Below are 12,658 nucleotides of genomic sequence, written 5' to 3' on the forward strand. Positions count from 1 at the left end.
TAGACCATCCTTAGACTTGGTCAGATTTGCTTCTGGAATATTTGTGAAAAAATGGCTTGTCTTCTATTATCTGAAAGGTTGGCAGCTGACATACTCACAGCAGAACCTCAGTTCACTGACAAAGGCCTTGATTTTTTGGATACTGGAAAAAAAAAAAAAAAAAAAAAGAGGGTTTCTTTCATGTACCTTGATTTGGTAGCTGGGGGATTTGTGCCTCTCCCGGTTGGCCCCAGCCTGAGCTCTGCGATGTCCCCCAACCATGTACTGATACAACTGCTCAGGGACATTCAGGTCTGTCATCCCAATCAGGTTGCTGCCATGCTATGAGGAGAAAGGGGAAGGAAGAACAAGCAAGGTAAGTGCAGGACAGAAAAGGATGAGAGTAGAGATAAGAAACAAGAGACATGCAGAGACAGATGTCAAAGAAAACCAATATTTGAACTTGGGTTTTGTCCCTTTATTACTGGGCTTCAAGCATCATTAACACCTGACAATATTATGATCTGAGGTTTCTCTTAGTGAGCAGGTATCCAAGGGACTTTTAAAAGAACTTATGTGGCTTAATAACAGAAAAAAATGTATGTGTACAAAAAAATAAACATAACAATCGGGTTTTGTGAGAAGCTGTTACTTTTTTTTTTTTAATTAGTTACTATTGCAACAAACAAATGGAAAATGGCAACGTATATTCATATATATATGTTTTTTTGTTTGTCTTACCCCCAGACAGACCATACCAAGAGCGAGCCCAGCTGCTAACGAATAGGACTCTCTGTCTGTACAATATTCCATCTCTGGTCCAGGGGGTCGACCTGAACAACAGACAGACCAAAAGTTACCATCTATGCATGGCAAGAAAAATCTAATTAAAGTAAAAATAAAAGTTCAACAGTGAGACTGGATGCAGTGTTTAAAATGGAGCAACAGAGCTTAAGCAAAACTTCTAACCTGACTGTTTACAATGTCTATTCAAGAAAACAGTATTTTTCTTGCAGTTTGAGAGACACCTATCCATTAAACATGCATTTGGCAATTAAATAATAGTCCAAAACCCAAATTATATTGTGCACTTTTTTTTCTCCAAGGTGTTACATATATAAAATACTGTTTATTTACTTCAGTGAAATTCATATCCAGCTCTTTAATTAACAGCTTTTAATGTATCCGATTTAAACTTTTAGGTAATTTTATGGAACTTTTTCCATTGTGTTGTCTCCCTTTTGCACACACGCACTTACACACCTATCTCAGACAGCAAGACTTCAGCATTGTGTCTATGGCCCGTTCCTTGGTACACCAACCCGATGCCAATTACAGCTGCAACCTGTAACAGAAAAAGAAAAAACAAAGAAAGAAAGAAAAAAACAGATGAAGAACTGAATGATCATCCAGGGAAGATAAAAAGAAATCTCTTCGGGGGTGCGACAGGAAGGGCATCTAGCGTGAAAATCTGACAAATCAAACATGCAGCACTACCTGCTGGGGCCACCCCTGTGAAGACGGAATTAATCGAAATTAGCTTTATCTTCTTCTTTATACATACTCACTCTTACCTGAACATTGTGTGGCACGTCCAGCTCAGTGGAAGTGGGCGGGAGAAGGGCAGGAATGTGTATGCCAAGTAGGCGAGTGATCGACATGTCCATGGTGCCCAGTTTGGCTGAAGACACACCCAGGAGGAGCCCAATGCTGGTCATTTCATGGCCCTGAAAGACAGAGGCACCCAGACATTAAATCACAATAAAAACTGCATCTGCAATTATCAGTGATAAACAACAACTTTCTAATATTTCATACACCTAGCAAAAGCTAACAGTAGAGAAATATTATCAAACAGCTTCTCTTCAAATAGTAGTCACTTTTAATAAAATTTTGACTATTACTTATTGAAAATGCAGTGTAATGCATGCTCTTTTGCACTAAAAAAAAAAATGCAGTCTAACTGGCTTGATCTGTGACTCTCGTATCTGAGATCATGACAGACAGTTTTCATTAGACCCCTGTGTGCACATTTGTTTGACCGACCACAACATGTTTTAACACAAACAGCATGAAATAGGTGATTGCCGTGCATAGTGAACACATGCCATGAAGTAAGAGGCCATCTGTTGGACAGCCTTCCTTAGCCTTCATAATTTAGACATCATATTATCATTTGACTAAAAGTAAATGAAAATATTCTTGTATTGAATGACAATGTAGACAAAAAGCTCAGAAAATGATGATTAACCATTTACTAGTTTGTGAAGATAACCGCTGGGACCTTGTATGAAATTGTAAAATATGAGTTGCTCTCTTCCAGGGATGTCAAAAATCATGGGTCAAATACGAGTTAAAATACAAACTGAAAAACTAGATACAATGACACAGTTTTTGCTTGTAAAACGCTGACGCAAACTGGAATGTTTAAAAGGTGAATGGCATCACCCCAAATTCTTTTTAAAACCACAGTCATAAACAATTCTAATGAATTCTGATCCTCAGTATGCAATTCTCTATCACAGCAAGAATAGAAACTGTCAAAAAACCACTAGCAACAAACACGCTTCAACCACGTTCATTGCTTTCATTCACACTGGAAGCTGTGACATATTTTACCATCAACTCTCTGCATCTGATTAGTTCATTCTTGTGTGTCGAGCTGTGGATATTTATTTCTGAGCCTTTATTTTAAAAGATCAATTAGTTAGGAGACTATGAATGAGATACTACAAAGATATTATAAAGAATATAATTTAAAATAAAAGAAATATATACTGGTGAAATCTCGATATTAGGGCAGTTGAGTTCCAAGACTCACCATTACGGTTTTTATACCAACAATATAATTAAACATTAAATGCATACAATAAAAATTTGCAGTGAAAAACATTAACATGTAAATGCAGAGGGGGGGAAAAGAACTCAAAATAGGAGGACATGGTGTAGAACACAATTAGGACTGAGCAGACTTATATTGTATTCATACAATGACTAATACAGCGAAATAACTGTGATTATCATCAACCACAGCTTAAATTTACACAAAAATCAAAATTCAAAACGGGAAATGAAAATGAATCAGTCTTAAACATAGCGTGGATACTCAGTATGGATGAGGTTCAAAGGCTTAGCAATCAATCTTCAAATACCCTTTCACATAGACATTTGAATTTAGAAGAAGAAAAAAAAAAGATTTGGCTTGCGACATCCTGTTGTTTTTCTCACCCGAAAGTTGGAAGGAGTTGTCTCATGTCTAAGTTCTCACAAGGGAAAGTTTCACTTTGACTAGCTGCCAAGCTATGACGCATGTTTATGTATAAACTGTATTTAACTTCAAATTTGTTTTCATCTTATCGTTCTTTGTAAGTTGGGCGTGTGACAGAAGCGGGAGCTCTAAATTATTGCAAAAAAAATAAAATTTAGAGCACAACCGGCTCTAAACTGAGCATTTAAAGTACAAAGTATTCTTTGAGTGTAGAGTGTTATACATGTACTTACGCACACTTCTTACTTTCTGCTGTAAAACTCAACATAGCAAAGAAATACTGAAATTGTTCCAGCACATGTAAGCCTGTGTGTAGACAGGTGTGCACCTTTGTGAGGTAGTCATGTATGTTCAGCGTGGCCAACTTGGTGAGGTGTCCATTGAGCCCCAAGGCCATAAGGAAGCCTGCATACTCATTAGCCAGCTCAGGGCTCTTTGGCTTGTTGTAGGCAATCCAGGCTGAGTCCACCTTAAAAACAAAAAACAAAATTAAACTATATTTATTGGTATAACACTAATAAATGTCTTTGCTGCAAGAGAATGAGGTTTTTTGAGTATTTACAATTATTAGAATATTTTATTTGTGCTCAGTTTTAATATCCATTTAGCATTACACTGCCCAAAGAATAAAAGACACTCAAACTAGAACAACAGTGACATTGTAACTAATATGGCTCACGTTCCATTCACAGTTATTACCCGTACAACTACTCTAATGCCCATTAAGTGATCATTGTGTGCAAGATTCGCTGAAATCGGACCAAAACCCTGGAAGTCTCCATTCTTGTTAATTATGAAGGAACACAATGACAGAAGCTTTAGCCAGAGTTAAAAGCTAAAAGCTAAAACCAGCTGAACAGTATAAATAAATATTCATCAAATGCTTAAATCTGTTAGCATCAATATCATATTTTTTTTCAATACTCTCCAGTTTAACATAACAATGACATTAGAAATAGGTAAGTACCGTAGTAAATAAACACGATGTTGAATAAGCAATGTAAAATGTTTTACATTTAAGGTTGGATAAAACTGAAGCTGTGGAACAAGCTAGCGGGTTTTAATTAAAATTATTCTACAGAATTACAGGTAGAGCTAATAGAAAAATACTAATAAAATAATAAAAAATAAAAATTTAATTTTTAAAAACATTTATAGGCCTGTCAACATTAACATTTTGGGGTATTTACTAAGTAACAGACTGATTGATTAAACATGCAATGATTTCAGTCTCACCTGTGAGGCAGGGGCTATTTTAAGCCCAGCAGCTACTCCGTTATGAAAACTGGGCCAGCTAGTCATATTAGGAGGAACATCAATGTTTCCGCTGTTCAGATCTACCACAGTATTCCTCGGAAGGGCACGGCCTGAGGAAGAAAAATAAAAATGGGAAATAATCTGCAAATGCATGTAGTTATTAAATCATTAATCCTCTTAAACTTTGGAATATTTTGTTCCTGATTTAGCAAAGATAATTACAATGTTTTTTCTTTTTTTGGAAAGTTATGTTTCCTCTAGGGCAGTAATAAATTGTACTGCAACAGCTTTTATTATTGCACAAACTAATTTTATCTTCCTGTTAAATGAACCATTTACAAATTTCCACATTCTCTTCAACTTGTTCCAGTAGATTTTATTTTTTAACTGAAAACTTAAAATACCTGTGAGGTTGAGTTTTGGGACAGGTAAAGGTTCAGTCGGTACTGGGTGATAAGAGAAGAGAGTGAAGAGGCCCCTGCCAACTGGCAGGGCCATGGTCCTTTGACACAGCTGCAGGAGTCTATAGAAGGCAAGGACATGGACAGGGCAGGTGATAAAAACTATAAAAACATCACAGATTCTAAAAAAATGCCAACTGGCCAATAAGTTTACCACACAGATTAGGGGAGAAGAAAGGAAACGCAGAACAGTACAGAAATATATACTGCATATGCCTTTTTAGAACTGGTGTTTTACTGTCTCTGTTTCAAGACCAAAGATGTTCATGACAAATGCATGCATTATACTCACTTGTTCTCTTTCTCCTCTATGTACTCATGGTCAGACACCTCTGGCAGCTGGACAACACTAACCCGGACAGGTCTGGAGCTCTGCAGAAGCCTCCTGACCTCTTGGACCCTCAGATCCTGACTCCAAATCAGTCCTGTGACCTAGTGAGAAGAAGACATAAATATCTGAATTTTTTCTACAGAACACACTACTAACAAAAAATATATAAACATATTTATGAATTTGTTTACCTCTTGAACAATGTCTGACATCCCATCCTCCTCCTCATCTGGTTCTGTGGTTGCAGGAGGTTCCAAGGACAGGCCTGAACTTACAGACTGGAGAAACACACAAATTATAAGGCCAAAAAAGAACCAAAAACTTTGAAAACTTACTTTCCTATTTTAGAATCTGCAGACACTGAACTCCATCTTTATCTAAATAATTTAGGTTTTAAGTTTTTTTACACTCACAGCTTTGCTCTTGGCAAGGGTCATTTTGTGGGCTTGTTTGGTAAGATCTTGTCTTCCAATCAGAAGACAGACCTCCTCTGACCAATCAGAACACGGCTGCTCACGGCACCGATAGATTGCCTCTCTAATAGGCAAAGCCACACCAAAGGGGACCGACTCCAAATCTTTCAGGGTGAAACCTAAACCAGTGAAAAATGCACAGTTTTTTAGAAACAAGGAATATTCTGCTTTAGAGGCAGTGTCCTTTGAGCGCTAACATAAATACACACAAACAGGTGGGTGAAACTCAAAAGCTGCTACAACTGTTGTATGTACATGCTTTATACTATTGTCAGCTCACAGCTGAACAACTAAAATATCATAGGTTACATTACCCATTTTAAAATAAAAAGATTTAAGAAGCACACTTATATTAAAAACCAATATTAAAACCTTTATTCACACAGCAAACATGTCACCCAGCAGTGAGAAAGCACATTCAGGTTCACAGACTGGTTTCAGTGGACAGATGTGAATGTGTAAATATGCATGTAAACCACTGTGGTGGCGAAAAAGAGGATATAGCTTCAACATTCCTTTCTGAATATAGATTCTTCTTTTTTTTTTAAGAGACATACTTCTCTTACCCTGTGAGGTGAGCCAGACCACCAGCTGCTCAGCCAGATTTTCACTGGAGGACATCACTTTAACACTGCTCTGTCTAGAAAACATACATACAAGAGAAATTAACAGAAAACTTTAACTGTTATTAGGTATAAGATTTTTACAAGTTGACCTTTAGGGATATATTAACAAACAGAAAAATAATACAAAAGAATGTGCTGGTATCCTGTATGTCAGAATTCATTTTAGGTGTTTCAATGCCTTAAAAGAAAAAAAAAAAGAAGAAATTTAAAAGCTCTTGCTCATGTTTCTGTCAGATGAATTACCTTCTTATTTGGGGTTCAGTGACAGAGGATTTCTGGCCTGATGAAAATGAGAAAGAGGGGTGAGGAAGATCAGCAGCAAGGAAAACAGGTCAATGAATTTACAAATCAGGCTTGGCACTCTTTTTGCAGCTCCTACCGTATTTTCTGCACTGTAAGGCATACTTAAAGTCCTTTAATTTTATCAAAAATTGAAAGAGCGCCTTATAATCCGCTGTGCCTTATGTATGAATTCTGGTTGTGCTTACTGACCTCGAACCAATTTTATGCGGCATACGGCGCTGAAAAATCTGTCAAAATGTTTTAGTACAACTTTGGTACGCTATGAAACCACACCGCTAGATGGATTGTCGGAGCATTATGGCTACCGTAGTCAGGGGCCTCGCAGACTGGGACCTTAAGAGGACGGAGTTTTGGACCCAAAGTCAAATGAACACTGCAGCATCAGTGAGAGTTAAAAACCATAAATTCTTTCAGCTTTAATAAGATGATCAGCGTTGCTGCTTTACCAGGTGTAACAATTAAGTGTAACATCCAGGCATCCATGAAAACAATGTATTAAATTTAACAGGGCTGGAGGTTAGCAGGAAGTTACCTTGCTAGTTTCCACCTAAACATGATATAGCATGTTATAACTGAGAGATTTCTGAAAAAATTAAAATGTACAGCTCTGCTATCACTTCCAACATAAACAAAGACAGAAAACTAAACAGCAGTGACGTTTGTATGGTTACTGAAGTTGGACTAGCTGGTATATAATGATGTGCTACGTGATCGCTAGCGAGACAGCTATGTTAGCATAATTGAAGCTGAAGGATGAACGCTAACTTTTTTCCACTCCAAAAGAATTAACGTGCGGGTTCTCGATGGTTAGGGGAAAATGCAATCGCATGGCCGGTATGCTGTAAACGGACTAAACTTCAGTCAGGAGAACAACTGAGATAACCCATCCACAATACGAGGTTAGTCATTAATATACTGCAACAACATGGGAATAGAGCAGCTTCGAGAGAATTCAGCATTGATGAATAAATGGTACGGAAGTGGAGGAAGCAAGAATCCATCCATTCATTCGCTTATCCTTTTCAGGGTCGCGGGGGGCGCTGGAGCCTATCCTAGTTGTCATAGGGCGAGAGGCGGGGTATGCCCTGAATAGGTCGCCAGTCTGTCGCAGGGCTAACACACAGACACAAACTGCATGTCTTTGGATGGTGGGAGGAAGCCGAAGTACCGGGAGAACACATGCAAACACAGGGAAAACATGCAAACTCCATGTAGAAAGACCCCGGCCTGATGGTGGAATTGAACTCAGGACCTTCTTGCTGTGAGACAACAGTGCTATCAGTACCATGTCACCGTGCTGCCAGGAAGCAAGAATGAGTAAACTTTGACGTATCTGACTGTTTTGTTTCGGTTATTGTGCCTTATAATCCAGTGCGCCTTATGTATGAAAACAGACACGTTTGTCAACAGTATGCCTTATGGTCCAAAAAATACGGTAAATATATTAAAGCATTTTCAAATCTGTAGTAAAAACTGTAACCAAAAAAGAACAAAAAAAAAAGAACATTAAAATGAGTGGTTAAAATAAAGGCTTGCAAAGAAAAGCGTCTGGACTTCTTTAAGTTGCTTGAAGACGTTTCACCTCTCATCCGAGAAGCTTCTTCAGTTCAAAGGTCAAATGGTGGAGAGTCCCAGATATAAACCTAGTAGGAGTATCCCCCCACAGAGGGACAAAACGACCCCCTGATGATCCTCTAATCGCCTGAGCCAAGGTGTGAAACTGGGTGTGGGTCCCAATCAGCCAGAGTTTCGGGTGTGTTCATTGTAGGTTTATATCTGGGACTCTCCACCATTTGACCTTAGAACTGAAGAAGCTTCTCGGATGAGAGGTGAAACGTCTTCAAGCAACTTAAAGAAGTCCAGACGCTTTTCATTGCAAGCTCCTTTGACTACGGTGACCTGGATGACTGAGAACCTTCACAGACACTTAAAATAAAGGCGACATTTTGTTCCTGATGAATGTGGGATTGTGTTTGAGTGGGATGGCATCTGTTTATTAAAAATAGCAACATAGTGCTCAAAAAGTCACTCTGGATTCTCAAGCATCTCTCACACAAAGCCAGTGTCCAAGTCAAGGCAAAAGTTCATCCAACACCTGCAGCAACAGCTGTTACCTTAGCGCTGTATTGTTTTTTGTTGAAATAAACACAAAGGAAATCAGGTGAGACACAAACCTGCGTCACTCATCTTTCTTTCTGTGCTACTGGGCCCTGAAGCATGAAGGCAGGGGACTGGCAGGTAATAGGGGGTGGTTGTCAATAAATGAACCCAAACATGCATACCCACAGAGAAACACACAGTGCAGCATGCAAGAAAATGATCTTAAAGGTTAGTCACTAACAAACCTGCAGAAAGCTTGGCTAGGTACTTGGATACATCTGTTGAAGTAGCATTTTCATCTCCAATGACATAGAGAGCATAACTCTGGGAAAAAGGTTAAGAGAAGAGATGTAAATATGATACAAAAACACTTGCACAGTATAGATTTTTACTGCATAAAAAAATAAATATTGACATTTCCAGTGAAGAGCAGTTATATTTTCTAAAGAAAAAAGAAAGGGATAATTTAAATAAAACTGTTCTGTGAACTGCAATGAACTGATGTGATCAAAGCTTTTTGATGGATGAATATGAACCTCAGTTCTTCACTCCATCCTGTTCTAAGTGGTGAAGGGGAAAACCTTTAATCAAGAGGCATTTAGGCTTACAAGGAGGGGACTTAGAGTGCTCTCACACTTCACTTTACTCTTCCTATTGCCGATTCAGGAGATACTGTGCGCATCGAAATATGAGCCAGTACACGGTAACGAAAAATTGTGCCACAGTCATAATCAAAGCACATAAATTTGTGAACAAATATTTGAACAAACATGATAATATGACCAATGTTGTATCCATGTCTCTCTGTTGAGTACTGTCTTTTTAAGAGTGATATGAAGCACCAAAACTTAGGCCCTTCTTATTTAGCACTGAATATCCATTTCTATGCAAAAAAAGGGAAGAGCAACATCATTTTTACACTGCGAAAGTACAAATGCCTGAGTGTCACCTGCACATGTGGTGCTTAATATTTTATTTTTGAAATAAGAAAAAAAGGTAAGGAAATATGGTTCATGAATTGCAGCTTTCTAACAATTCTATAAAGCAAGTTAAGAAAAAGGAAAGACGGACGGCATTAACTTCTTGGAGATATATAGATAGATAGTAAGCTATACTCACTTTACTTGAAGAAAGTTATTTTATAAAAATGACAGATGTGCTTTAATCGTACCACAACCAGCAGTCTGGTCCTCTGGCAGATACCCGGCAGGTAGGGGAAAGGTGGGCTCTCCTCTCCTCTCAAGCAGCTACTGAGCCAGCTGAACACACAGGGAGGCTCTGGTCTCAGGAAAGACGGCCGCTGCATTTGGCAAATCAGTGCTAAGAAAAGCCAGGTGAGGAAGAGGAGGGAGAAAGGTGGTGGGTGAGGTAAAAGAACAAGAGATAAAAGGGAGCTGGATGGTTATGTCACTTCATCCTTTCTCAGAAAACCATGTGCACAAAATAACAGCAACACTTTATATTCAACCCTGCAAGTATCCATGTCACAAAGCAAATAACCACCTGACAGGTGTTCACATAATTTTTAGGACATCTGTCACGAAAACTTAGTGACAACAAGAAAACTTCCCCCGCACTGAGTCTTTATTTTTAACTAAACCTTGTTTATATTCAGACTAATTTTAAGCGCTATGTGTTGGGAATGCCCATCGGTAGAATTTCACACTCAAAACCAATCGGGTCAGTCACAAGCAGGAAATTACCAGGAAGCAGGAAAGTCCACCCCTGTGGAAAGAAACCGTGCAATGGCCTCAAAAGCGTGTAAAAAACTATTCCTCTGTTCAATGGTGCTCTATCTCATAACAGCAATGCAAATGATTGGAATATTGTGAACCAATCACTGCTTAGCCTACATAAGGTAACATTACACTCATCTCATATTTAGAAAGAAGAAAAACAAAAAAAACAAAAAAACAACAACAACAACAACAACACACCAACACACAATCCAACAATTGACAAGCTAGCTCAGTTTTTGAAAACCACAGCTGGACTGAGGGAAGATTACACGTTACAGTGCCTCGTCATGCAAATTTATTTTGCATTTGTTTACATTTGCAGCACCTTTAGGAGACCAAGAAATACAAAGGAAGGCTGCTAAAACAGCTTTTACCAGCAGCAGACCATCCATCCTCCTGTTTAACATGTCTTGTCCGTTTCCTGACTTGATAATGTTACAGACAATTAAATAAGCCTTACCCTGGTCTATCAAGCAGCTCTCAGTGAAGCCACTAATTATTGAAGGGTAGTCTCTCCAGTACAGATCCACATACTCTTCAAGCTGAAGATCTCTGCAAACAGAAACAAACATACATTAGCATTCTTTAACAGTATCTTTTTTTCTACTTAGAAGAACATAAGGTTTATAACCTTCTATCAATGAGTTATTAAGTCTACCATGTACTAGGACTCACACATGCATATTTCACTGCACAGCTTTGGACTAAATTGCTGCAAGTAATTAAGAAAAGTCTAAAAATGGCTCAAATAGCCTCTGTGACATTTAACGTGTTTCAGGTTGTAATTAAATACACAGTGAAAGTAATTAACAGCAATGAATCATTATCTTTCAGCTTAGCATCAGATAATCAATATTTTTTAATCTTGGTACAAACCCCTGATTCCTACAGATTCTAGCTGTGTGTGCACTTTGCACAGGGACGCAGTAAGGAGCGTACAGTTATCCAGGTTTGTAATCTTTTTCATCTGAATTCTTTATTTCTTCTACTTCTAGCCATGTCTTGTGCTCCTTCTCTAAGTTGGTTCTTTTTTTAAGCGTCTATATTAATTAATGATAATGATAAACTGTAACTGGAAGTTGGCTGTGGCTGCCATAAAGCCTCGAGATGAGAATACCCCCCATTGCATTCTTCATGTTTTGAAACTGGAGATGCACAAGATGTGGTTCTATGAGGAATCGGGGAGCAATGTATGGTCAAAGTAATGATATATCAATGACCAAAATGTGACTATTCATTGCTGTATCCGCCACTGTTCACTCTAATGGTTCAGTCACACTAGAGTAAAAACAACCACTGTAGGGACTAGGAAAAAGAAAAAACCAGTGATTGTCCTGTGATTGCAAACAGCCAAATTAGTTGCGGTGATCCTAAAACTCTGACCATTTTGGATTGCAAAGCAATTCTAAAGGTCACCTTGAGGGAGGAAACCTGTCTCCAACCAACTGCGGTCCATTGTTGACTAACTCCAACCACTCTCAAACACACAGGCGAAGGTAAGTGCAAATAACTGCCTTCTAATTTATAAATGCAAACAGATTGCAAAAATCAATATGAATCAGTCTGTGCCAATGAGTGCAACTCATCTGTGATGTGTCTCTTTGCAGTAGTGTTCTTGACTCAACTGGTTGCCAACTGTATTCAGGTTCTATTCCTATATAAAATCCAGGTTACTGAGCACCTGTGTCATTTGACAGTTAAATCACAGTCCTGAAATAACTATGTCACTTTTTGAGGTGGATTTTATGAATTACTGTTTCAAAACTCTAAGATTCTTCCAATACTTTATACTGTGCAATTTTTGTGTATGTAAATGTCACCAACAACACAACACAGATTGCATATAATTGCCAACTTGACCCCATTCAACAGCAAACAGATAGCAGATGGACTCCATCTTATTGCTGTTTTATCACTGCTCTGAAACACTGAAGTCGTTTTGAATTTTTAAAAAAAAAACAAAAAAACAAAAACGGTTACAGTTTTGATCTCTACTTGTGCCATAGTCTCCAGTTTCCCTAGTTAGACTGTAGTATTAAAAAAGGGACCATAATTTACTTAACAAATGGATATATAAGCAAATATCAAAAGTCAGTAGAATATAAATATCACACTGTATTC

The 12,658-nt window shown here is 38.2% G+C and overlaps 1 protein-coding gene across 1 annotated transcript in view; it reads right to left on the reverse strand.

Annotated features, from left to right (window-relative positions):
- Positions 1–12,658, reverse strand: part of anapc1 (anaphase promoting complex subunit 1) — a 58,906-nt gene that overhangs the window by 28,131 nt on the left and 18,117 nt on the right. The window contains exons 23-37 of the mRNA XM_013910982.1: positions 10,998–11,089; positions 9,970–10,118; positions 9,044–9,122; positions 6,639–6,675; positions 6,336–6,409; positions 5,710–5,888; positions 5,488–5,574; positions 5,258–5,397; positions 4,909–5,027; positions 4,484–4,614; positions 3,576–3,716; positions 1,554–1,706; positions 1,243–1,324; positions 721–812; positions 187–321 (exon numbers count right to left, since the gene is read on the reverse strand). Of these exons, the coding sequence (XP_013766436.1) occupies positions 187–321; positions 721–812; positions 1,243–1,324; positions 1,554–1,706; positions 3,576–3,716; positions 4,484–4,614; positions 4,909–5,027; positions 5,258–5,397; positions 5,488–5,574; positions 5,710–5,888; positions 6,336–6,409; positions 6,639–6,675; positions 9,044–9,122; positions 9,970–10,118; positions 10,998–11,089 (1,690 nt within the window). The remainder of the gene's footprint in view (positions 1–186; positions 322–720; positions 813–1,242; positions 1,325–1,553; positions 1,707–3,575; positions 3,717–4,483; positions 4,615–4,908; positions 5,028–5,257; positions 5,398–5,487; positions 5,575–5,709; positions 5,889–6,335; positions 6,410–6,638; positions 6,676–9,043; positions 9,123–9,969; positions 10,119–10,997; positions 11,090–12,658) is intronic.

This window comes from Pundamilia nyererei, unplaced genomic scaffold (assembly GCF_000239375.1).
Source record: "Pundamilia nyererei isolate P.nyererei 1_Seehausen unplaced genomic scaffold, PunNye1.0 scaffold00054, whole genome shotgun sequence".
In the NCBI taxonomy this organism is placed as follows: Eukaryota; Metazoa; Chordata; class Actinopteri; order Cichliformes; family Cichlidae; genus Pundamilia; species Pundamilia nyererei.